The sequence below is a fragment of the Arvicola amphibius genome, chromosome 1 (assembly GCF_903992535.2).
Source record: "Arvicola amphibius chromosome 1, mArvAmp1.2, whole genome shotgun sequence".
Classification (NCBI taxonomy): Eukaryota; Metazoa; Chordata; class Mammalia; order Rodentia; family Cricetidae; genus Arvicola; species Arvicola amphibius.
In genome coordinates, this window is record NC_052047.1 from 67,075,813 (window position 1) to 67,103,128 (window position 27,316).

The 27,316-nt window shown below is 43.3% G+C and overlaps 1 protein-coding gene across 3 annotated transcripts in view; it reads left to right on the plus strand.

Annotated features, from left to right (window-relative positions):
- Positions 1-1,940: 1,940 nt before the first annotated feature.
- Prr14l (proline rich 14 like) overlaps positions 1,941-27,316 on the plus strand; it is a 74,393-nt gene continuing 49,017 nt past the window's right edge. For all 3 annotated transcript variants that reach the window (XM_038348211.1, XM_038348227.1, XM_038348219.1), the window contains exons 1-3: positions 1,941-2,090; positions 14,080-14,215; positions 23,207-23,279. In XM_038348211.1, coding sequence (XP_038204139.1) covers positions 14,129-14,215; positions 23,207-23,279 — 160 coding nt within the window. In that variant the 5' untranslated portion in view covers positions 1,941-2,090; positions 14,080-14,128. The remainder of the gene's footprint in view (positions 2,091-14,079; positions 14,216-23,206; positions 23,280-27,316) is intronic.

Below are 27,316 nucleotides of genomic sequence, written 5' to 3' on the forward strand. Positions count from 1 at the left end.
CCCATAATTCTTATCTATGTTTAGCCACATGAGAAAAGGTATCTTTTCTCAGTGAGGCATTCTCATCTTGCTTCCTTTGCGTCTGGATGGTAACTGACTGTGCCTTTCCTTTTCCCAGAATTCTCCTAGGCTGGTTGTCCCACCTCTGCTTCCTGCCTATCTATTGGCCAATCAGTGTTTTATTAAACTAATAAGAGTGACAAATCTTTCCAGGCTACAAAAACATTATCCTGTAGCACTGTCCTCTGCAAGAGCACCAATCTTAACTGCTTAGTCATTTCTCCAGCCCCTTAAAAATGTTCCGAAGTGGATTTTTAGCTAATTAATCCTTTTTTGTTTGTTTGTTTTTGGGGCTTTTTTCCCCTCAGGCAGAGTTTCTCTGTGTAACGGTCCTGTCTATTCTGGAATTCCATTTGTAGACCAGGCTGGCCTGGAACCCACAAAGATCTGCCTGCCTCTGCTCTGACTCCTGGAGTGTTGGTATTAATTAAAGGCACAGGCAAGCACTGTCTGACTAGTTAATTAATCTTTACCTCAGTATATATTAGAAAATCAGTAGCTTACATGCAAACTTTATACATATATGAGCTGCATATGATTTCATTCAGCCCAAAGATAGTAGGGTTGACATATGAATTTGTGTATTTTCAAGCCTAATGCTGAGAAAAACCACTATCTCTGGCAAAATGCGTACTCACTGACTCAAAGCTATTTTTTAAAATTATTTTTTAATTATGTGCTTTTGTGTATGGGATGTTTGAGTTGTGTATGGAGGCCAGAAGCAGGGGCTCCTGCTTGAACTGAACTTGACTTACATGCTATTGGGAGTCTCCAAGCGAGGTTGCTAGGAACTGACCTGAAATCTACTAGGAAAGCAGAAATTGTCCTGTTTGAACACTGAATTTTTATCCAGCCTCTCACAGATCTCTTTTGTTTGTTCTTTGAGTTAGTCTCACTCTGTAGCTCTGACTGTTCTGGAGCTCACTTTGTGGACCAGGCAGGTGTGGAACTCATAGAGATAGACGCTCCTCCCTCTCCTGCAGTTAAAGGAGTGCACAGCCAAGCCTAGGCTCCCTCCATATAGCCTATTCAGAGAAAAGCTAATTACAATTTTCCCCAAAGCCTGCCAGGCTGATGAACTTTAGAAACTAACTATAAGTGTCTAATTCTAAATCATGTCTGTGATTTGGGGCAAACTTGATTATTCTATGCACATATTTAATCCTTACAACCCTTTTTTTCCAATTCTAATCTCTGCTGGATACTTCTTTAGGTGCTATGATACAGTGCTGAAGAAGACAGGAGAAGATGGGAAGGGATAGGCAACAAGGAAGAGATGAAATGCGGTACTTTCAATGCTTAAGTGGCAAAGAAATAAAAAGGACGTGTAACCAACTACTTTCCTGGGATATCATTTAGTTTTAGTAGCCAGTGTGATTAGAAGAGAATGGCGTGACCTAAACCACTGACTGAAGTAGTTATTAAAAGGTCTCATGATCTGCCAGGATGGTGGCAGTTGTCCATGGCACGGAAATGGATCTGACCATAGCATTGGTAACAGTTGGAGACAGGAACAGGGCCAAAGAGTGTCTTTTTCTTTCTTTTTCTTTTCTTTTTTCTTTTTTTTTTTTTTTTTTGGTTTCTCTTTAGCTTCGAAGCCTGTCCTGGAAACGCGCTCTGTAGACCAGGCCAGAGATCCTCCTGCTTCTGCCTTTCAAGGGCTGGGATTAAATGCCTGTGTAACACCTGCCAGGCTGTGTGTGTTTCTCTTTAAGAGCCAGTGCGATGGGGGCGGGCCTGAGTGTGTCGTGGGCTAGCAGGGGGCGGAGGTATGGGCTGGGAAGAGCGGCCCTCCCGAGTGCGCGCGCGCCGTGCGGGGGCGGGATTAAGATCCGTCCGCATGGCTGGCTGTGGCCCCGGATGAGGAAGTGCGGTGGGGAGGGGGGGCTGTAGGAGCGGTGGAGGCCGGAGCGCCCTCGGGCCTCGGCTCCAGAAGATCTGGTAGAGTTGGCGTCGGCGGGGACAGCGGGGACCGAGGCAGCCGAGGCCAAGGTGGCAGCATGAGCACGGGCCGCGGAGCAGGCCACAGGGTAAGAGGCCCAGGCGGCCCCACAACGCCATGGGGGTCCTCCCTCGGCCGGTGCTGACTAAGGGGGTCCTGGCCCCCAGCCTCTCGGGGCGCTGAAGGGCACCAAAGCTGCGTTGTTAGTGACAGAAACACCCACAGACATCGAGGAGATCAGGCAGCACGTCACTGGGAGAAAACAGCTTCTCGGAGTCCTGGCTCCAGGGGAAAGAGGCTCCTTTTCAACTTCCATCTGCAGGGGACCCCCCCAACTTCTCTTCTTGGAGAGGATGGCGCCCCTCTTCTGCATACGCCTTTCCTCGGGTCAGGTCTGTTTGTCCGCGAAGGGAGACCCGTTTATGGTGGTAAAGGGAATTCTTTATTCTAAGGATTTAAGGGATTATCCCTAAACGACCCCCACTTTTGGCAGCGTCTTCCAAGTGAAGTAGATTCTCAACTTCCCCAAAAGGTGACAGAGGTATCCTTCTCTTTTTTGCAAAAAAAGGAAAAAACAAAGCAAAACAAAAGATTTGTTTTCTCTCCATTTTTCACCTTCTCCAGATAAAGAGAGGAAGGCCCAGAATTTATGTTATTGCAAGTCCGCCTCTCTCGCCTTCCCCCTGTCACGTCCAGCAAGGGAGCTTTGCTTTTTGTGTTTTTATTAGGTCTTCTAGTGCTTCTCTTCCTCTTTTGGAGTGTGATATTTGCAAGTTTGTGTCTCCCACTTACCATCTTGACCTTGACTCTTGGCCTGGCAGTGGCAGCCCCCCTCTAACCTGGTACTTTTTTTCTCTCTCTAAATTGGCATGAGGTGCCCAGTGAACTTTTGGTCAGTTGTAATATTGGTTGGTGAAGAAAGCAAAGTCATGCTCAAAGAAGCAGGTGTTTGCATGACTCTATCCTCCATACGTTTCACCCACTCTTTCCACCGAAAAGGCTTTTCCCACAATCCTGTGATAAAGGATCTCTCTTTTCCTTTTAGATCCTACTGTACTCGACTCCCTAAGTTAAGAAAGAGAGCCTTAGTGAAAATCAGAAGGAAAAAAAAAGATTAAATTTTGTTGTTTTTCAAAACAGGGTTTTTCTGTGTAACAGCCCTGACTGTCTTCAAACTCTTTGTAGACCAGGCTGGCCTCAGACTCAGAAGATCCACCTGTCTCTGCCTCCTGAGTTCTGGGATTTAAATGTGTGACTAATATTTGGAAACAGATCATTATTGTTTGAGATCAAGTCTCAGTATAGCCCAGTGTGTACCCTAGACTGACCTTCAACCCCTGACCCTTGATAGTTCTTCTGTCTCACTCTCCAGAATGCTGCTGTTTGAGATATGTTCCATCATGTGCCTCATTTTGTTTTGAGACAGGGTCTCATGTAGCTCAGACTGGCCCCATTTGCTATATAGCCAAGCTTCTGACTCTCCTGTCTCCGTCTCTCCACTAAAATTCTTAAGAGGGAGGGAAGCTTGATGTCACAAGGCAGACTTTGTTGTCCACCAAATCTTTCTAGGTCTGCTTTCCTACTCCCTTCACTTGCTTTTGTGACAGAAAAAAAAAAAAAAAAGCTTCCTTTTCTCTACATATCCTTTGCAGCCTCTGGTGATCCTAAGGGAAATAAGACTGGCCTTTCCCAGTATGGGAATGGTTTCTTTCCCCATTCCCTTGGATAAGTCTATGAAAACTTTTCCTACGTGGTCTCATCAGTAGACATAAGGACATTTTCAGTTTTATGCCCTCTGTTGAAAGATGGATCCCCTCCCCGCCCATGTTAGTTAAAAGGGAAAGGGCAGAAGTGCCTGAGGCCTCTGAGGCTCCCTGCACTGTTCATGTTTCAGTTTGTGTTGAGAGCTTGTGTAGTGGTTCATTGTTAGAGACAGGGTCTTGCTGTGGAGCTCTAGCTGGCCTCACTCACCATTTATCCAAGTCTGTCCTTGAACTCTCAGCCCTCCTCTTGCCTCAGCCTCTTGCTAGGTGTGTGGCCTCAGGTGTGAGCCATTAAAGTTTCTTCTTTTTCTGTTCCTCAAGAAGAGGCCTCTTCTCCAAATTCTCTCATGGAAGAACTGACTACGGGTGTCTGAATGTCCCTTACAGAGGGACTGGCTACAGGATCTGAATCTTTGGAAAAGGTGAAAAGGGTACTAGGAACTTCTGAGGGCCTGATCATTCTTGAATTGTTCCTTGCCACAAGCATGACAATGCCCAGTGTTCCTTACTTCCATCCTTCTTTCCTTTATTTTTTTTTCTGAGACAGTTTTCTCTGTATAGCCCTGGAATTCCCTCTGTAGACCAGGCTGGCCTCAAACTCACAGAGATCTGTCTGCCTCTGCTTCTCCCAAGTGCTGGGATTAAAGGTGTGCGCCACCACGCCCAACTATGTGCCCACTGTTCTTAATAGCTTCTTTTACATTTGAACTAAAGAGAAGGGATTATTGGGGCACATAGTTTTCTGTTCTGCTTTCTTTGAATAATTTGTTTGATTTTTTTTTCCTCCTGTGTTTTTGCTTTGTTGCTGTCAAGTTTTACATCCAAAACTATTATTTGGGAAAAGTTGAATTAATCGATCAGAAATGTTGTCACTGTAGGATTTTTGGCATTGCAAAATATCCTAATGAGACAGTTTTGATTTTGCCATCTTTTTTTGTGTGTGTTGGGGAGTAGGGCACAAACTTCCAGATTACCTGAAGGCACACTGAAGAAAAGCTTTCTGTCTTTTTTGGTACGGAAAGTGTTCTTAAATTGCCTTAAATGCCCATGAGTACCTACTGAAGTCATTAGTTTGAGCCCTGTTCTCCTGTTGATATCTGTTGTAGTGTGTGTGCTGAAACAAAAGAGAAGTTTTCCTTTTCATAGTGGGCTTTTCTTGTGATTATTTTGGCATGTTCATTTGCATGGAAAAAACAAGTCCAGGAAAGCTCATTCACAATGAAGATGTTCCAGGCTGTGCAGCTAGTGAGTACAGTCTCTTGCCTGGAGAGATTGAACTATTCCCTCCAGAGCTTTGCGTTTGAAACAGATAAGAGGTCAATTATTATAATATCTTTTCCCCATCTTCTTTTTGTTTTGTTTTTCGAGACAGTGTTTTTCTTTGTAACCTTGGCTGTGCTGGAACTCACTGTAGACCAGGCTGGCCTCAAACTCAGAGATTCACCAGCCTCTGCCTCTCAAGTGCTAGAATTAAAGGCGTGTGCCTGACCTCTTTCTCCCTTCCTTCCTTCCTTCCTTCCTTCCTTCCTTCCTTATTCCTTTAACAAACTTGTGTTGTTTTTTGTTTGAGACAGGGTCTCCTAGTATAGTCTACTGTGTAGCCCTGGCTGACCTGGAATTTGTGTTTTCCTGGTATTGGGGTAGTAGGTTTGTGTTAGGAACTTCATCTTTTATTGGAAATATTTTACTTTATACTTTGTACAAACATTAGTCACCTTACAAATACTAAGATAAATCTGTTCCCTAAGAAACCTAATACTTATTTGTACAGATGGCGAGGGCCATTTTTTTTAGGATTTATTTATTTGTTTGTTTGTTTATTTATTTATTTTTGTTTTTCGAGACAGGGTTTCTCTGTAGCTTTGGAGCCCGTTCTGGAACTAGCTCTTGTAGACCAGGCTGCCCTCGAACTCACAGAGATCTGCCTGCCTCTGCCTCCCGAGTGCTGGTATTAAAGGCGTGCGCCACCACCACCCGGCTAAGATTTATTTTTAAATTTCATTTTAATCTATCTATCTATCTATCTATCTATCTATCTATCTATCTATCTATCTATCTAATTTTTCAAGGCAACATTTCTTTGTATAGTTTTGACTGTCTTGGAACTCACTCTGTTGACCAGTTTGGCCTCGAACTCACAGAGATCCACCTGCCTCTGCCTCCCAAATACTGGGATTAATGGTGTGTGCTACCATCTCCCAGCTTTAAATTTATGTATGTGAGTGTTTTGCTTGAATAAGTATATATCTGTGTACCAAGTGTGTGCTTGGTACCTGCAGAGACCAGAAGAGGGCATCACATTCCCAGAGCCAGAATTATAGACAGTTGTGAGCTGACATGTGGGTGTTGGGAATCAAACCAGGTCCTCTGGAAGAGCAACAAGTACTCTTAATCATTAAGCCATCTGTCCAGCCCAGTAACAGTCATTCTTAAGTTAATAGGTTAATTCTCACTTAAGCCTTAAACTAGATAATGACCTGGTATCCTTCCCCAATAGCTAGGTTAAAAAGATGTTGTGTGCTTGAGTGTTTTACCTGCAATGTCCACAGGCACCAGAAGAGAACGTTAGATACCCGTAACTAGAGTTAGCAGAAGGTAGCTGCTATGTAGGTACTGAGAACCAAACCTGGGTCCTTTGCAAGATCAGACAATGCTCTGAACCATCTTTCCAGCCTTTAGAACTTTTTCTTTTACTTGCTTATTTATCTGTCTGTCTGTCTGTTTATAATGGAGACCATGTCTCACTGTGTACCCCTGTAGCTTGTAACTCTCTGTGTAGACCACATTAGCCTCAAACTCATCCATTTTGTCTCTGCTTCTCTATATTGTGCTGGTTCCCTTGGAAGGTGGTTGTGAACTGAACTCAGGTTCTCTGTGAGAATAGCAAGTGCCCTTAACCACTGAGCCGTCAGCTCTCCAGTCCCAAAACAATTGTATTATCCCAGAAAGAAACTGCTCATTCCCTGTCACTTTGTGATGGCAGCACTCTTATCCCTAAGCAGCTACTAATACTTCATAGATTTTCCTATGCATGATTTTCATATAAATAGAGTCTCACAATTCCTGGTTTTTCTGACAGGTTTCTTACATTTTTAGCATAGCTTTTTCAAAGTCTGTCAATTTTTTTTTTTTCGAGACAGGGTTTGTCCTTAGCTTTGGCGCCTGTCCTGGAACTAGCTCCTGTAGACCAGGCTGGCCACAAATTCACAAAGATCCACCTGCCTCTGCCTCCCGATTGCTGGGATTAAAGGCGTGTACCACCACCGCCTGGCAAGTCTGTCCATTTTGTAATCTCCTGGTACTTTGTTCCCTTTTCTGACTTAATAGTCCCTTGTATAACTAGGTAATATTTTGTTTATCTATTTATCAGTGGTCATTTGTATTTTTTTCTGTTTGTTGTCCACTGTGAATGTTTGTATCCAGGTTTTTGTTGACATGTTTGCTATGATATACCTAAGAGTGGGCTTTTTGAATCAAGTAGTAAGTAACTATGATCAAAGGAAGTTTGTTGGGGGTTTTTGTTTGTTTTTGTGTTATTGTTGCATTTTTTTTCTCAGTGCTAGGGATTGGACACCCCCATTTTTTATTATTTATTTGTGTTTGTGTGTATATGTGTATATGCATGTGTACCCTCAGAGGCCAGAAAAGGAATTGATCCCCTGGAGCTGAGTTAGAGGAGGCTCTGATGTGCTCGACATGGTAGCTGGGAACCTAACTGTGGCCCTGTGGAGGAGCAGTGCTCAGTCTGAACTGTGGAGTCATGTTTTCATCCTTCCACCCAGGACCTTCCGTGTTAGGCAAGCACTTCACTGAGCTGCAGCCCCAGCCCAAGGAGACAGAACTGGGTTTCCTCAGCAGAGAGGCTTCAAGGAAAAGTGAAGTCATCGAGGAAATGAAACACTAGGAAGAGAGTTATGGATTAGTGTTTGAGAACACCCATATCTCCCTGGTAGGCAGGGGAGAACGAGGTCTTGCACACAAGGTGGCAGAGACCTAAGGAGTCTGTGTGCATCCGTAAACTTGGTTTTCTTTAGATGGAAAGTGCCTGTGGTTCCCAGGTTGACCACAAACTCACAGTCCTGCTTGCTCAGGTGATGCAATTGCAGGTGTGTTCCTTCCCACAGGGAGATGAGATACACTTGCTTTTTTTTATATTTGTGTATGTGTATGTATGATGTGTATGAATGTGGGCCTGTGTTCACCACAGTGGGTGTGGTGTAGAGGCCAGAGGACAACTTTTGGGTGGATGGGTCTCTCCTTCACTTTGTGAGTTTCAGGGATTGCATTCAGGTCAGCAGGCTTGAAAGGCAAGCAGGTTAACTGCTGAGCCATCTTGGTGACCCATCCTTACAGTATTTTTTCCTGTACTTACCTAGTTTGTGTGCAGTGTGATAACTAGGAAGAGGAATCCAAACAAAGTTCAAATTGAGTATTTTCTACTTCTTTTTGGCACCAGATAGCAACTCCAGTTTATTTTTGCTAACTCCCACATATACAAATGACCTAAAATCTGAAGTGCCTTCAGAAATGTCCAGTAGCTAGACAAGAAAGATTCTGACTCTAAAAGTGATAAATTAGTCTCAATACTGCTTTTTTTTAAGACATACTTTTTATTTTTAGTTGTTTATTATTTATTTATTTTATTTGGTTTTTCGAGGAAGGGTTTCTCTGTAGATTTAGAGCCTGTCCTGGAACTAGCTTTTGTAGATCAGACTGGCCTTGAACTCACAGAGATCTGCCTGCCTCTGCCTTCCGGGTGCTGGGATTAAAGGCGTGCGCCACCACCACCTGGCTTAGTTGTTGATATTTTTATTTTATATGTGTGTGTTGAGTATTTACATGTACCATCTATATGCAAGTGACTCTAGAGGCTGGAAGATAGTGTCAGATCCCTTGGAACTAGGTTTATATGTGGTTGTGAGGCACCACATGGGTCCTGGGAACTGAACACAGGTCCTCTGCAAGAGCAGCAAGTGCTCTTAACTGCTGAGCCATTGTTCTAACCCCACAGCACTGTTTCTAAATGGAAAATCTATGGTTTTTATTACATGACAGTGGATCTCTCCTGGGTAATTTGGGGCTTTTTTTTTCCTTGTATGTTTTTTGAAACCAGTTTTCCCTGAGTGTGTCTCAGGCTGGTCTTGAATCCTAAATTCTCCTAGCTTCAGCCTCCTAAGTGCTAGGATTACTACAGTGCTATTCATTTTTTTTTTTTTTAAAGTTAATGTCTATGCGTGTGTGGCCCTGAATTAGTTCATGAGCACCACAGGCATTCAGGTGCCCTCAGAGGCCAGAGGGTGTTAGATCCCCTGCAGCTAGAGTTACAGATGGTTGTATGCTCCCTGATATAGGTGCTGAAATCCCTGTCCTTTGCAAGAGCAGCAAGTGCTTATCACCAGAGCCATCTCTCCAGCCCTCAGTTTAGGCAGTTCTGTTTTTTGGGGGGTTTTGTTTGTTTTTTTTGTTGTTTTTTTTTGTTGTTGTTGTTGTTTGGTTTTTTGAGACAGGATTTCTCTGGAGCTTTGGAGCCTGTCCTGGAACTAGCTCTTGTAGACCAGATTGGCCTCGAACTCATAGAGATCTGCATACCTCTGCCTCCCGAGTGCTGGGATTAAAGGCATGTGCCACCTCCGCCTGGCGGCAATTTATTTATTTATTTACTTTTGAGACAGGGTTTCACTATACGGCTCTAACTGACCTAGAACTTGCTGTGCACACCTGGATGTTCTCAAACTCACAAAGTTCTGTCTTCCTCTAACTCCCAAGTGTTGGTATTAAAGGTGTGTGCTACCTCTCCCATCCAAAAGCAGATATTCCCTACATTTTGTTTACTTAAGTGTTTAATTTTTTTTTTGGGGGGGAGGGGGTTTCGAGACAGGGTTTCTCTGTAGCTTTGGAGCCTTTCCTGGAACTAGCTTTTGTAGACCAGGTTGGCCTCGAACACACAGAGATCTGCCTGCCTCTGCCTCCCAAGTGCTGGGATTAAAGGCGTGCGCCACCACCACCCGGCATTAAGTGCTTAATTTTTATATGTTTTACCTCTTCTGTCTTATACCACATATGTGCAATGTCCTTGGAATCCAGAAGAGGGTGTTGGGTCTCCTGGTACTGGTATTCCAGATGATAGTAAACAACCCTGTGAGTGGTGGGAACTGAACCCAGGACCCCTGGAAGAGGCAGCTCGAGCTCTGAACCACTGAGCCATAGCTCTAATTCCTGGCCCAAGAATTTTAGAAAACCTTTTTTGTTGTTGTTGTTCTGTTTATTTTTTTTTTTTACAGAGGGTTTCTCTGTGTAGCTCTGACTGTCCTGGAACTCCCTTTGTAGACCAGAGTGGCCTTGAACTCACAAAAATCCTCCTGTCTCTGCCCCAGGAGTACTGGGATTAAAGTCATGTGACACCATCACCCAGTCAGAAAACCTTTTTAACTCTTTGTTTAAAAATTTTTAGTTTAAACCATACCTTTAAACCCAGCATTCAAGATCAAGAGGCTTACGTGGGATCTCTAGCTTTGGGTCAGCCTATTCAGCTAGGTAACTGTTTGCTCTCTATAGTTCCTACTCTTTAAATTGGGGACAATTTCTTAAGCTATTTCTCTTTTGTTTAGGTTAGAAGCATCAAGAATTAACATAGAGGAAGTAGGAGAAATGGCTCAGTCATTAAGAGCACTGGCTGCTCTTCCAGAGGACCCAGGTTCAATTCTCAGCCTCTGCATGGCAGCTAACAACTGTCTGTAACATCAGCTCCAGGGGATCTGATGCTGTCATGCAGATATACATGCAGGCAAAACACCAATGCATATGAAATAAAAAGAAATAAATCAGCTGAGCAGTGGTGGCGCACGCCTTTAATCCCAGCACTTGGGAGGCAGAGGCAGGTGGATCTCAATGAGTTTGAGGTCAGCCTGGTCTACAAAGGGAGTTCCAGGACAGCCAAGGATACACAGAGAAACCCTATCTAAAAAACAAAAACAAAACAAAACAAAAAACCCAAAAACAACAACAACAAAAGAATTAGCTAATCCCAGCACTTGAGAGGTAGAGGCAAGCAGACTTCTGTGAATTCGAGGCCAGCCTGCTCTATAGAATGAGTTCCAGGACAGCCAAGGCAATACAGAGAAACCCTGTCTCAATAAACCAAAAAAGAACAAGAGGAAGAGGAAGAAGAAGAAGAAGAAGAACAAGAAGAAGAAAAAGAAGAAGAAAAAGAAGAAGAAAGAATTAGCATGTAACGACACAGTGTGCGTTCTCTGTGCTCTCCCCATCTTCCTCCATCTCCCTCCCCCTTATCTTCCTCTATCTTCCTTCCCATGCTCTCCCCATCTTCCTCTGTCCCACCCCTCTCTCTGCTCTCCCCATCTTCCTCTGTCCCACCCCTTTTCTCTGCTCTCCACATCTTCTATTCCCACCCCTTTTCTCTGCTCTCCCCATCTTCTATTCCCACCCCTTTTCTCTGCTCTCCCCATCTTCTATTCCCACCTTCTTTCTGTGCTTTCCCTATCTTCCTCCATCCCAGCCCCCACATTGAATTTAAGGCTTCATGCATGCTAGGCAAGTGCTCTACCACTGAGCTATATTTTCATCCCTCTTGTACTGCAAAATACTTAGGTGAAATATTTCAGCAAATAGCCTGTTTCTAGAATTCAGTACAAGAAATTAAACCACCAACACAGTGAGAGTCCTCCTCTTCTTTTGTAGTATATCATATTAGGCTTGTCATTTTCCACCTCCTCGGGTGTGGTGTTAAGATCTATAACAAGAAGGTGATACTGGCTCAGTTTAGCTCACAGGGTTGTTCTGTGAATTAAATGGGTGGTTGCTATAAAAACTCTTGGAAAAACTCAAGCAGCTGAATAAAAATCAAAAAGGATTCTGCTAAAGGAGTTGTGTTAGTTAGGATCTTGTGCTTGTCTGGGTAGATTTCAAGTATGTAAAGGAATGGAATTGCATTTTCCAGTATCTGTCTTCAAAGAAGAAAGGTAAATATATTAAAACTTTCAATATCCTTCAGCATATTCATTCACCAAAAATTTATTGATAGTAGGACCTGAATTTGATCCCTGGAACCTACATAAAAATGCCAGATGTCACCTGGGTGGTGGTATCTCATGCCTTTAATTGCAACACTGTAGAGACAGAGATGTACCGAGCCTTTCTCTGTCCTACCAGCCAGCTCCCAAATAACAACATGGAGACTTATTAATTGTGAAAGCTTGGCCTTAGTTTAGGTTTGTTTTTAACTAGCTCTCATTACTTAAATTAGCCCATTTCTAATTATCTATGTTCTGTCTCAATGTTCTGTTACTTACTGCCCATCTTACTTTCTCCATGTCTCATGTCTCTCAAATGCCTAGATTCCTCCTTTCTCTCTGCCTGGAAGTCCCATTTATACCTCCTGCCTATCTATTGGCTGTTTATTTTTTTATTACACCAATCATAGCAATATACTTTTACACAGTGTACAAATATCCCACAACACAGAAGCAGGTGGACCTCTGAGTTTGAAGCAAGCCTGGTTTATAGAATGAGTTCTAGAACAGCCAGGACTACACAGTGAAACCCTGTCTCAAAATAAGTAAGGGGGGGGAAAAGCCAGGCATCATTCCTGAACAGGACAGGGAGAGATAAAGATTGATAGCCTACTGGCTATCAATCTAGCCTCATTGGCGAGCTCTGGGCCAGTGAGAGACTGTCTCAAAGGAGGTGGATAGTATTCCTGAGAATGACATTGAAAATTGTCCTGTACACATACCTGTACACACACCAACACATACGTGTAAATAAACAAATCCCTAAAACCTTCCTGAGGAATGGCTATATGTCAAGTGCTACTCTGGGATATATCAGTGAACAAGGTGTGTAAGGTTCATGCCTTGAAATCAGCTAGAGAAGCACCTTTATTTTCTAGTTGGTGTCAGGACTGGTTTTAGAAGCACATTCATATCTTACTGTGTTTGCTCAATTTTTTTTTTCTGAATTAAAAAAATTCTTTGAGCCAGGCAGTGGTGGTGCATGCCTTTAATCCCAGCATTCAAAAGGCAGAGGCAGGTAAATCTATGTGAAATTGAGGCCAGAAAAGAGCGAGTTTCAGGACAGGCTCCAAAGCTACACAGAGAAACCCAGTCTTGAAAAACCAAAGGGGGGAAAAGTCTTCTTTGAAAGAATTATCTATTTATTTTTTTTGAGAAAGGGTCTCTCTGTTGAGCCCTGTCTGGCATGCAACTCACTCTGTAGACCAGGCTGTCCTCAAACTCACAGAGCGAGCCTGTCTCTGCCTCCTGAGTAGTGGGATTCAAGGCATGTGCCACCAGACCTGGCTGTTACTTAGTATGTGTATTTGTGTATTTATATGTCTGTGCAGATGAACATAGCTTCCTAAAGATGCTGGAGGGGTCCAACTGCCTTAGAGCTTGAGGTACTGATAGTTTTGAACTGTTCAGCCTGGATGCAGACTCACGTGGGAACCAAATCCATGTCATCTGCAGGAACAGTATACACTTTTAACCACTTAGCCATTTTGCTAGCCCACCTTCCCCCACCCATATTCTTGAGATGGCTCAATGTTAGCCCAGGATAGCCTCGAACTCACTCTGTAGTTGAGGCTGTTCTTGCACTCTGTCAATCCTATCTCAGCCTCCTGGATAATAGGATCACAAGTGTGAGCCCCAGCACCCAGTGGTAATGGTTAGTTTTGGTGGCGTTGGGGCTGAACTCAAGCTTTATATACCCTGAATATGTGCGCTACCACTAAGCTACATTATGTGCTTCTCATTAAACAGAATATTCACAGAGCAGTATTTCAGTTAAGGTCAATGACCTACTGAAGATTAAGAGGTGTGTTTTCTACCAATTCATTGGACATTTTGGTATCCAAGAATGCTGGCATTTGAAGTTGAATTTGTTTAAACTTTTCTTGTTTTTCTTTTTTAGATTTATTTATTTATTACGTATACAACATTCCTTCCATGTATGTTTGTATGCCAGAAGAGGGCACCAGATCTCATTACAGATGGTTGTGAGCCACCATGTGGTTGCTGGGAATTGAACTCAGGACCTCTGGAAGAGCAGTCAGTGCACTTAACCTCTGAGCCATCTCTCCAGCTCTTGTTTTGTTTTTTTTTGAGACAGGATTTCTCTGTGTAACAGTTCTGGCTGTCCCAGAACTCACTTTGTAGACCAAGTCTATCTGCCTGCCTCTGTCTCCTGAGTGCTGGGATTTGCCTGGCTATTTTCCACATTAACCTTTGTGAACTGACACAGTTCTTTTACCTGTCAAGGTTTTAAACTTGTATCCCTTCCTTTGGTTTGTGTCAGGGTAAGCCATTGATGTAAAAGACTTGACTCCGTAATCTCCGACGCCCTAATGCTGTCATCTGGAGTAGAGACTCAGCCAATTCTACTTGATTCCTCCATGCCTGCTGTGGTACAGGAATTATACTCTGAACTCTCAGTAAGTGTCTCCAAAGAGCTTCATGCTGAGAAGCAGCCAAGTATGATCCCCGTTGTAAAACCTGGAGCCTCAAGCGCTCATGTAAGTCAGAGTAGGGCATCACCCCTGGAGCTACAGAGGACTCATGCAGAAGGCTGTTGTGAAGAAACCTTTGAGACCTTGGATTATGGGGGCAAGACTGGGTGGTGCGGACTAGTGGACCCTACAGCAAGAGGGCCTATAACTTTTGAGCTCTTGGATAGGGAAGGGAGAACCAAGAGCATGGAGCCAAAGGTCTTCAGAGAGCAAGGAGACCAGGCCGAATTTTTCAGAGACCCCTGTGAGGGAGCAAAGGAAGAGCCATGCCAACATTCCACAGCTACTAAAGAAAAGGTCTGCCCCAGTCAGGTAAGCAAGAGTCTGGATGCAGAGAGGTTGAGTGTGGGTGACAACACTGTAGAGCAGTGCTGCTCATGAGAAGTTACAGGTGCTGACAGGTAGCCTTCGACCCAGCCTTCAAACAGTTTAAAAAAATAGGGATTTTTTTTGTTGTTTTTTGAGACAGGGTTTTTCTGCCCAGTCACCACTGCCCAGCGATTTTTGGTATTTTTTTGATGTAAGTCACTGCTGTGCTCTCACTATTGTATGAATTATTGAATCTCTAAAAAAGTGCATTTCTTTTTTTAAAATTTATTTTGGTTTATTTGCATTGGTGTTTTTCTTGCATGTATGTCTATGTGAGGGTGTCAGATCTTGGAGTTGCAGACAGTTGTTAGCTGCTTGTGGGTGCTGGAAATTGAGCCTGGTTTCTCTGGGAGAATAGTCATTACTCTTAACTGCTGAGCCGTCTCTCCGGCTCCTCAAAATAATGTATTTGTACCCCTGATGTTAGATAATTATGTGTCAGGGCTGGGGAGATGCTTCATTGGTAAAGCCTCTCCCATGCAAAGTTCAGGTCTCCAACACTCACCTAAAAGAGCCAAGTATACAGTAGCAGAGAGGGCAGCTCCTTGGAGTGCGTTAGCTAGCCAGCAGAGCTAAATCTGTGAGCTCTAGGTTCAGCAAAAGCAAGGTTTACAGGGCAGTGATGGCAGCACACACCTTCAGTCCCAGCACAGGGGAGGCAGAAGCAGGTGAATCTTTGTGAGTTCATGGTCTACAGAGTGAGTTCTAAAACAGGTGGGGCTACACAGAGAAACCTGTCTCAAAAAGACCAAAATAAACGTTGCCTAGCTGTGGTGGCACATGTCTATTATCCCAGGAGGCAGAGGCAGATGGATCTCTTGAGTTCAAAGCTAGTCCATTTTACATAGTGAGTTCCATGATACCAAATGTCACAAAGTGAGATCCTGTCTCAAAAATAAAACAAACAAAAAGACCATTGCAAAAAAATTAAGAGATAGAAGACACCTGACATAAACCTCTAGCTTCTATACATGCAGGCATGGGTAAGCACACATACATATACACACACTACACCAACACAACACATGCACAGACAGAGAAAGATTTTATTATTTGGGACATTGTGATACGAGGATTGTCCCAAGTTGGAAACTAGCCTGGATTACACAGTGAGTTTAAGGTCAGGCTGGGCACAGGAAAAAAAAAAGAGGAGTAAGTTGTATATATAGTAAGTAAGTTGTAGATGGAAGTTTTTGTTCTGCCTGGTCCCAGAGCTGTTATACCCAAAGAAACACACAGAAATTTACATTAATTATAAACTGTTTAGCCTATTAGCTCAGGATTATTATTAACTAGCTCTTATAACTTAAATTATTCTTGTCTGTGTTTAGCCATGTGGTTTGGTACCCTTTTTCAGTGAGGCATTCTCATCTTGCTTCCTCTGTATCTGGTGATCACGTCTCTGCCTTTTCCCAGAATACTAGTCTGGTTGCCCTGTCTACACTTCCGGTCTGGCTATTGGCCAATCAGTGTGTTATTAAACTAATAAGAGTGACAAATCTTTCCAGTGTACAAGGGCATTATCCCACAACAGTGCCTTTGATTCCAGCACACTCGAGGTGGAGGATGGAGGATCAGAAATTCAAACTCATTGAGATTCGCCTGCCTCTGTCTCAGCCTCTCAAGTGCCGAGATTAAAGGTGTTCACCACGCCATCACTGCTTAGCTGTTTTTGTTTTAGTTTTTGAGACAAGGTTTCTCTGTATCCCTGACTGTCCTGGAACTCAACTCTGGAGTCCAGACTGTCCTCAAATTCAGAGATCTGTCGGCCTCGGCCTCCTCAGTGCTGAACCAGTTGTTTTTTTGTTTTGTTTTGTTTGTTTTTTTTTTTTTTTAATTTTAGCTTGTTTGGTTTTGTTTTTGTGACAAGGTAGCTCAGACTGCCTTTTAAATACAAGATAATCCTCCTGCCTCTACTTCCTGAGTATCAGGACTAGAAGAGTGCAGTACCATGCCTGTACTTCTTATGTAACTATAGTTCTAGGGGCTCCTGTGCTGTCCTCTGGACTCTTTGGGTACCAGACATGGCATGCATGCACTCACACACACACTTTTTGAGCTAGAGTCTTACTATGTAGCCTTACCTGACTGGCTTTGAAATAATTCTTAGCTGAAGTTGTAGATACTTGCAAATTAATTCATTTGGGGGAAGTAGAATTCTCATGTCGTTCAGTACATGGGAACGGTCCGAGTTATTGATTTAAATGTCCCTTGTCTTAGCTTACTACTGCAGTGAAGAGACACCATGATTAAGGCAATTTTATTTTTTTAATTTAATTTTTTTTTTTTTTTTTTTGAGACAGGGTTTCTCTGTAGCTTTGGAGCCTGTCCTGGAACTAGCTCTTGTAGACCAGGCTGCCTTGAACTCACAGAGATCCGCCTGCCTCTGCCTCCTGAGTGCTGGGATTAAAGGCGTGCGCCACTACCATTCAGAAATCCAAGAAACCTTAAAAGAAAGTGTTTAGTTGGGGTCTTGGTTACAGTTTCATAGGGTGAGTCTGGGCATTTTGGCAGGTAGCATGGCAGCAGCCAGGCAGGCAGGCCTAGTACTTGAGCAGTAGCTGAGAGCTTACATCTGATCCACAAGCATGGGGCAGAGGGATAACTGGGAATTATGTGGGCTTTTGAAACCTCAAAACCTATCCCTTAGGGGCATTCCTCCTCCACAAGACCACACCTCCTAATCCTTCCCAGATATTTCTGCCAACTAAGGAACAAGCAATTGCTGGGGGCCAGTCTCATTCAAATCACCACACTGTTCATATATTTATCAATTTATGTACTTCTGTATGTCTCAGCTTCTTGGTTTGTCTCTTTGTTGAGGCAAATTCCTTTTTGTAGCCCAGGCTGGTCCTTTAACTCCTCATGTAGCCAAGGTTGACTGTGTCCATCATTCCAAAAGAAATACTTCAAGAAAACAGACTTAACAGTTTTAGGCTGGAAGTTCAGTTCAGTGGCTGAGCCCTTGACTGGCTAGCATGCAGGAGGTGCAGTTGCATCCCCTAGTGTTGCAAAATCAAACACAAAACACCTACAGTTTGAGCAGGTCACTTAGTATTAGCTTAATGGTCTCAGTGGTAGAGTATGTAGCCCTCCTGGGTTTGGTCTTCAGCACAACAGTAAACAAAACATAGAATTGGGATCTATAGAATTGCTGCTAAGAGCTGGGCAGTGATGGCACACACCTTTCATCCCAGGACTTGGGAAGCAGAGGCAGGCAGATCTCAGTGAGTTTGAGGCTAGCCTGGTCTACAGAGTGAGTTCCATGGCAGCCAAGGCTGATACACAGAGAAACCCTGTCTTGAAAAAAAAAAAAAGTATTGCTGCCAAGAAAAGACACTTCATCTAATCGTCTGATTGACAGAACTGTCTTATCTGGATCCAGAAGAATTATGCTCTGTTTTGCTGGTGAGGCTACACTAGGGTTGTACACTTTCCTCCATGTCATGTGCACTAATGCTCTCATGGACAAGAATTCACGTGAGTGGCAGAACCTGAAAACATACTGTTGGAAGCTAGGTTGTTGTGTGTATAACTTAAGAAACTTATGAAAGAAAAGTCAGGATTATTTTGGTTTTGTTTTTGGTTTTTTTCCCCTAAATCTCTTAGGAGATTTGAGAAGAGCCTTCAAGCATTTGGATGGCTATCCAACAGAAGTGAACCTGCTGGGCACAGTTAGACTCATTGGACGGCATGGGGTAGCAGTAGTTGCTAAGAATTCTCAGGTCATGGCAGTCTGAACACTGCAGCGCTCTGAGACAAAGAAACATGCTGTTTACACAGCATTCAGGCTTATGGAACCAGACATCCTCAAAGTAATAACCCTTTTTAAAGATAATTTATTCAATCTTATGTGCATTGGTGTGAAGGTGCCATATCAGATCCCCTGAAACTGGAGTTACAGACAGGTGCGAGCTGCCATGTGGCTGCTGGGAATTGAATCCCTGTCTTCTCAAAGAGCAGCTTTAACTCTTAACCACTAAGCCATCTCTCCGCCCCCGTACTAACCCTTAATAGACTGGCAGACTACCACATAGTTGAAAGCTGTAGCTAGGCTTGGTGGTAGTCCGATTATTTGAGAGGATGAGGGAGGAAAATTGCTATCTGTTAAAGAACAGCCTGGACTACATAGTGAATATCATGTCAGATAGAGCTATATAGTAAGACCCTAACTTGAAAAAAGCAAAAACAAACGAGATAAATTAAGAGAACATACTTTCAATATATAATTTATAAATACCTTGCCTTGTACAAAGAGGATTCTTTGTTTTGTTTTTTGAAACAGGGTCTCTATGTAGTAGTGCATATTCTGGAGCTTGCTCTGTAGACCAGGCTGGCCTTCAACTCACAGAAATCATTCTGCCTCTGCCTCCCAAGTGCTGGGATTAAAGGTGTGAGCCACCATACGTAGAGAATTTTTTTAACTGAATTAAGAACAAAACTCAGCCTGTCAGTGGTGGTGCACATCTTTAATTCCAGCACTCTGGAGGCAGAAGCATGTGAATCTCTGTGTGTTCGAGACCAGCCTGGTCTACAAGAGCTAGTTCAGGACATCTAGGATTGTTACACAGAAAAACCCTGTCTCGAAAAACAAACCAACTTGGACTTGTAGTGCATACCTTTAATTCTAGCATTCCTCTCAAAAGTTAACAATTTAAATACTTCAGTAGCCAGATAAATCTTTGAATCCTTAGACGATACATACATCACCCTGAGTTCAGTTTCCCAGGCATGATGATCCATGTCTGTAATCCCAACATTATAGAGGGAGAGAAATAATGATCCAGGAGCTCAAGAGGAGCTTCAGGTACACAGCAAGACCAGGCCAGCCTGGGCTAGATGACACCTGGTGTCAGAAGAAACACGAGAACGTAAATTAGAAACACCTGAGTGTGAACTAACAAAAAATAATTCTCTGTTGCTTTAGAGTTGTGTCAGAAGGTATAAAATCTTGAACTAGTAATTTTGTTTCTTTGTTGAGGAATACTTCATTTTTGGAAAAGAATTTTTTAAAAAATTATTGTTTTGAGATTATAATCTAACTACATGTTTTTCTTCCCTTTCCTACATCTTCATTCTTCTATATACCCTCTCTTCTCTCCTGAAGCAGAACACATCAGAACGTATCAGATGGGGAGATGTGACTCAAATAATCTGGCCCAGCCTCTCAAAGGCTGTTGGCTGAAGGAGGTTCCCCATCACTCTCCTTCAAATTTATGATGCTTACTTTTTATATTGTTACTGCGTGCATATATGTAAATACATTTATGTTCCTAAATATAGCCTGCTAAGTCTGTATAGTGTTACTTGTATGTGTGTTTTCAGGGCTGACACTGGACAACCGGTTGGTGTGCTCTTCCCTGAGGATGACCGCCTTTCCTGCTCCCAGCTTTTCTCAGTGCCTTGTCTCGGTGCAGTAGATGAGGGAAAGCCCATGAGACCTAAATAAGCCATTACACAGATTTTTTTAAAAATTTATGTGTATGAATATTTTGCCTGTGTGTATGTATGTGCACGATGTGTGTGCCAGGTGCCTGTGGAGGGCAGAAGAGGGCTTCACATCCTGAAACTGGAGCTACTGATAGTTGTGAACCACCATTTGGGTGCTGGGAGCTGAACCCAGGTCCTCTGCAAGAGCAACAAATGCTCTTGACCACTGAACTATCTGTCCAGTACCATGATCTTTCTTTTTCTTTTCTTGCTTGTAATTTTTGCCTTTTTTCACTTATTTGGAGTTTTTTGAGGTATGGTTTGTGTAGCCTTGCCTGTTCTGGAACTCTCTCTACAGACCAGGCTGGCCTCAACGCAAAGGTTTACCTGTCTCTACCTCACAAGTGCTGATATTAGAGACATGTGCCCCGCTGCCCAGCATATAAAAGGATTTCTTGTTGGAAATAAATTTTCAGTGACTTAAAAGTGGAAACTCTAGGCAGCAGGAGAAGTATCTCCGTCCATATATGCTTGCTTACTATGTAAGCATGAGGACCTGAGTTTGATCCCCAACACTCATAAGAAGCCAAAGCTGATGGCACACTTGTAATTTGGAGGGTCTCTGGGGCTCTCACTGACCAGCCTAACCAATCCTTATCACTGAGAGACTGCCCCAAAAAAGGTGAGGGCTGGTTGAGATGACTCTGAAGGTAAAGTGTTTAGTGTACAAGCCAGAAGACCTGAGTTTGATACCCAGAACCCATAGAAAGATGAGAACCAACTCCACAAAATTGTCCCCCGACCTTCAGGTGTGCACAGAGGCACATGCCCTCCCTACCATCACACACACAATAATAATAAAGGAAAGAAAGAAAATTGAGGTGGATGGCTTGTGAGGAACACCATCAAAGACCAACATCTGGCCTCAACCTGTGCGCATACAAACCCATAAGTGCGTACATACACAATGGAGAAATGTTTTTTATAAAGGTGGAGGGGCAGAATTGATGTTGATAGGCTGTTCTTAGGTCTGCAGGGCACTGTTGTCCCTAGTTTGCTGTGGCTCTGATCTCATGCAGCAGAGCAGTATGTAAAGCATGTTGCTGAGGTGTGAAAGCTTTCTGTGACTTCACAATCGGTGCCTCACTTAAAGCTGCAGTTTTTCTGAATTGAGATACAGAGGAAAACTGTAAAAGTTCCTCTCTCCCTATCCATCTGGTGATAAATCTTTTCTTTCATTAGAGTGTTGGCACTTAAAATCAGGGCCAGTTAGGCACTGTACCAACCAGCTGCGTCTCCAGCACTATTTGTCTTTCCCAGAAAAAGTCTCAACTCAGTAGCCCAGAGGCTGGACTCTTAACATCTGCGCTTCTTCCGCCTCAGCCTCTACAGAGCTGAGATTACAAATATGGGCCACCAGAGCCACATCCAGGAGTATTCTTGCTTGCTTTCTTTATTCCTTCCTTCTTTCCTTCCTTCCTCTATCCTTCTTTCTTTTAGCTTTCCTTTTATTTTTATTGAGCTGTATATTATTCTCTGTTCCCCTCCCTTCCTCTCTCCTCCCCTTCTGCCCTCTCCCATGATCCCCACGCTCCCAATTTACTCAGGCAATCTTTAACTTTACTTTTTCAAGACAGTGTTTCTTCGTGTAGACCAGGCCAGCCTCGAACTCAGAGATTTGCCTGCCTCTGCATCCTGAGTGCTGGGATTAAAGGCATGCGTCACAGTGCATATCATATGCTTTGTTATCTTTGAGTCTGGGTTTGATTTGCAGCACCCATGTGGTCACAACCATCTGTAACTGCAGTTCCAGGGGAATCTGACACCCTCTTCTGACCTCTGCAGGTACCAGGCACACATGTATTGTACATTTGTTCAAGCAAAGCATTCATACACATAAAATAAATTAAAAACATGAACAAAAACTGGGGACTGAAGAGTTGTCTCAGTGGTTCTAACCACTCTTAGTACTGGCTGTTCTTTAGAGGTCCCTAGTTCAATTTCCAGCACCCACAGGTAGCTTGTAACTTGTTTTTTCAATTCTGGGAGATCCGATGCCTTCTCTGGCCTCCAAGGGCACTGCATGCAGGCCAATAGGCAAAGCACTCATGTATAAAAAGAAAATACATTTTAAATCAAAAGTCTTTTTAAATTTTAAAGTAATTTGATTTACATAAAATGAAAAGGTAGAACAAAATTTGAAGCCTCAATTTATTTGGTTGAGATTTTTTTTTTTTTTTTTGACCAGGTTTGACAGTATCGTCTTGCTGGCCTAGAACTTGCTATGTAGACCATACTGGCTTTGAATTTAGAGGTTTCTGTGCCTCTGCAGAGCTGGCATTAACCTCCCAGTTTGTTTGTTTTTCAAGACAGGGTTTCTCTGTAGCTTTGGTGCCTGTCCTGGAACTAGCTCTTGTAGACCAGGCTGGCCTGCCTCTGCCTCCTGAGTGCTGGGATTAAAGGCCTGCGCCACCACTGCTCAATCTTAACCAGTTTATTTGCCAGTGTCTTATAGCTGCAGTTCCTGAGATCCGGCTGGCTCCTCTTCCTCCTGTCCTTGTTCTCTCCAGCCCCCTCATTAAAGTTAACTTTTCAGAGCTGCTGTGTGAGCTGCATACCTGAGCAAAGGAGCACAGAGAACCCTTGGAAGGAGGAAAGGGGCACTGGCCTTCCCTCTGCCACCCATGCTTCTGTCCTGGACCTGCTTAAGCTGGCACTGCACCAAGTGCGCCTGTACCCTCATTTTATTTCTTATTCTCAGAAGGCACTCAGGAGCTGATGCATAACTGCGGTCCCACCACTCAAGAGGCTGAGGCAGGAGGATTATAGCTGTTTGAGTCTGACCCAGGTTAAATGGTGACCCCCTACCTCCAAAATCTAAAACAAACAAAAAAAGCAAGCATTAATAAGCTTTTGTTTGCATCTGTTTCAAGTTCAAATTCTAGAGAAGTAATACATTTTACTTATTAACCTGAATTTGAGCTTTCCTTCCTATCTCAATGCCTGTGACTGTTGGCAGTTTTCCTGGAGTCACATTGAGCTCTGAAGTAATAACTGATGTCTGTGAACTCAGGTACTTGTGCATCATCCATTGACTGTTGGACTTTCTTGTTGCAGGATGTCCTCCTGATGCAATCCAACAAAGAACCTGTATGTGCAGAGTTCCCTGGAGATCTGTTAAAGAAAAAAGGTATGATACTTCTTTTTGTTTGTTTGTTTGTTTTTTGAGACAAGGTCTTTTTATGTAGTCCTGGCTGGCCTGGGACTCATAGATATCCACCTGCCTCTGCCTCCAGAATGCTTGGATTAAAGGCATGCACCATCACACCTGTGAAGATTTTTTTTTTTATACGATTCACTTACTATTTATGTGTGTGTTAGCTTAAGGAAGTGTATAACACTTGTGTAGAAGCCATTGGAGGCCAAAAGAGGCTGTCAAGTCCACTGGAACTAGGGCCACACGTGGGTACTGGATACTCAATCGGGGACTGTTGCAAGAACAGTAAGCACTCTTAATAGCTGAGTGATGTTTCCAGCCCCCAAATTGGAGTTTATTAAGAAAAGGTTTAGTTGTCTTCTTTTGGGTGATATACTCTTAATGGGTTATCTGGGTATCATTTTTACCAGGTTGGGTTTTCTTTTGTTGTTGTGTCCAGGTTGGGAGAGGGTGAGTGGAGAAAGAAATAGAAGACAAGAGTAAGGATAGGAACTGGTCTGCACGCCCCTCTGAGGAGTGCTGGGAGACTGCGGCCCTGTGCTGACACAGGCCTGCTGAGGACGCGTGGAGGCTTGTGCTCTTTCTTCCATTCTAATCTTGTGGTTCTGCGATGAGGTGGGACCTGACATCTGACACGCAGAATATGTGGGTGACCTCTGGGGTCTGCAGCTAGGGCAAGCTCAGCCTCTGGGCCTATAATTTTCTGGTCTTTTCACAGTAGAAACTTGGACTCAGTTGGTCTGCAGGCACAGCTTCTTTTTTAGGACAGGGTTTCTGTTGTAGCCCGAGCTGTCCTAGAACTTGCTCTGTAGATTAGGCTGTCCTCAAACTCACAGAGCTCTGTGCACCTAGGCATGTCTTCATTTCAGGACTTTTTGTTCACATTTTCCCCACCTCCAGCCCTGCCCATCTTTTGTGAGGGTCTCACTTGGTAGTCGTGACTGTCCAGGAACTCTTCGTGTAGACCTCTCCAGACCCAAGTAAGACCCGATTTCCCAAGATTTCCATAGCCTCTGAGAACCTGCCCTTGGTTGGGCTAGTGTTCCAACATAGAAACCTGCTGGGGACATTTCAGACAAATCATAACAGTAGGGAGACTGATGCGAAGTATCTTTGGAGGGGGAAAGAAGTAGTTGAGTGGCTGTATCACAAGAGAGTCTGTCCTGTCAGATTCATTTACACTGGTGCCTTCCATGTCTGCTAATCTGAGCAGTGTTTATTTGTTAAAACAGGTTCTAGGTAGTCTTGGCTGATTTTGAACTTGTATGTGTAAATCAGGCTGACCTAAAACTCACAGAGAGCCTCCTGCCTTAGCATCCTGAGTACTGGAATTAAAGGCATGAGAAAACTGGCCCAGCTCTTTGCTTACTTGTTTTGTGTTTGAGGCAGTTTTCATGTATTCCAGGGCATCCTTGATCCTGTTGTCTGTAGTCAGGTGGAGCCTTGAACTCCTAATATTTTGCCTCTGCTCACATACTAGAATAACAGGTATGTACCATTGCACCCAGTTTAAATTCTTTTTTTTAATTTATTATGTATACGATATTCTGTCTGTGTGTGTGCCTGAAGGCCAGAAGAGGGCACCAGAGCTCATTACAGATGGTTGTGAGCCACCATGTGGTTGCTGGGAGTTGAACTCAGGACCTTTGGAAGAGCAGACAATGCTCTTAACCGTTGAGCCATCTCTCCAGCCCCAGTTAAATTGTTAAGAGTTCATGATTTTTGTTGTTCTGTTTTTTGAGACAGGGTTTCTCTGTGTAGCTCTGGCTGTGCTTGTTCTGTAACTTGCTCTGTAGTCCAGACTGGCCTCAAACTCAAAGAGATCCACCTGCCTCTGTTTCTCCAGTGTTGGCATTAAAGTCATGCTCCATCACAACCCCCACTCTCACTCATTGATTAAAAAGAAAAAAAAACTTGAATATTTCTGTTTAATAGAAAATTTACTCTATGTTTTTGTCCTCTTTTATTTTTATTGGATTTTTGAGACAGGGAGACAGAGTTTCTCTGTAACAACCTAGCTGTCTTTAGAACTCACTTTGTATACCAGACTGGCCATGAACTCAGAGATCTGCCTGCCTTTGCCTCCTGAGTGCTGGGATTAAAGATGTGCACCACCACCACCTGGCTTTTATTTTTTAATTGGAAGGGGTGCAGTAGCATGCTGTAGTGCATGTGTGGGGTCAGAGGATAATTTTTTTTTACCATGTGAGTCTTGGAGATTGAACTCATGTAAGCTTTAGGGAAAGAGTCTTTTGTTGGTGGGTCTTTCACTGGCTCCCTTGTCCTCCTGCAATTTACATTTTTAATTTCTATTTATTCATTTATATTTTGGTTTTTCAAGACAGGGTTTCCCTGTGTAACAGCTATGGCTGTCCTGGAACTCACTTTGTAGACCAGGCTGGTCTCGAACTTACTGACATCAGCCTGTCTCTGCCTCCTGAATGCTGGTATTAAAGACATGTGCCACTATGGCCGCCCGGCAGTACCCACTTCTAAAGTAATCTTATAACCAGCTCTTATGGTCTCCTGTCAACTAGTATCTTAGGTTCTAAATTTGCTTATAGTGTACATAAGTAGGTATTTACCATATGTGGTCTTTTGTGACTGAATTTTCCTACTTTGCTTAAATGTTTGTTGATTTTTCTTTTATGATTTTTGAGATAAAGTCTCAGTCCAGTTTTCATTGCTACCAACAATATAGAAGGGTTTATAATTTATCTTAAATTGGTTGTTTTCTGTTTGAGTTTGAGATGTGGAGGGACTTTTTTTGTTTTGTTTTGTTTTTTGAGACAGGGTATCTCTGGCTGTCCTGGAACACATTCTGTAGACCAGGCTGGCCTCGAACTCACAGAGATCCCTCCTGCTTCTGCTTCCCTGGGAACCAAACCCTTTTTCTTTTTTTTTCTTTTTCAGATTTATTTATTATGTATACAGTGTTCTGCCTGCATGTGTCCTTGCAGACCAGAAGAGGGCACCAGATCTCATCACTGGTAGTTGTGAGCCACCATGTGGCTGCTGGGAATTGAACTAAGAACCTCTGGAAGAACAGTCAGTGCTCTTAACACTGAGCTATCAGAGAGGGTTTCTTAATTCTAGCAGAAGTAACATCTCAGTGTAGCTCCCCCTCCCTTTTTTTTGGCCTAGTGTACATAAGCAGGTTGCAGGCTACCCAGGGCTATGTAGCAAGACCCTGCCTCAGTTTTTTTAAAATTCTGTTTGTTTCTTATGTGTGGGTGGATGGGTGTACCGTGGTGTGCAAGTGGAAGCCAGAGGACAGCCTGCTCTTGTTCTCTCCTTCCACAATGTAAATACCAGGGATTGAATTCTGGTCCTCAGGCTTGGTGGCAAGTGCCTTAACATGCTGAGCTATCTTATTGGCTTCTAGACCGCTTTATGTTGATCAGACTAGCCTTGAATTTGTAGTGTTTCTCCTGCCTGCATCTCCTCTGAGTACTGGACTTATAGGCACATGCCCTATTCCTGGCCCATTTTAGTTTTTGTATTCTCTAATGACCAATGATATTGTGGGTTTTGTTGGATTGGGTTTGTTTTTTTGTTTGTTTGTTTGTTTGTTTTTTAACTGTGAATGAGTGTTTTGCCTACATTTATGCCTGGTGCCAGAGAATCCAGAAGACAGGTTAAGATTCCCTGGACTTAGAGTTAGTTGTGAGCTGCCTTTTGGTGTGGGAAACTGAACCTGGGTCCTCTTCAGGAACAGCCAATGAGTGCTCTTAACTGCTGAGTCATCTCTGGCATTTTTATGTATTTATTTTCCAATTACATATCTTTGCTAGGATGCTTTTTTGGGGGTTGACGATTCAAGATAGGATTTCTCTGTGTAGCCCTGGCTGTCCTGGAACTTGCTCCGTAGACAATGCTGTCCACGAACTTACAGAGATCCACCTGCCTCTGCCTCCTGAGTGCTGGAATTAAAGGTGTTTACTACCACTGACTGGTGAATGCTTATTTCTTGAATTGGTGCTGAGCTACGTTAGATTCACAGAGAAGTT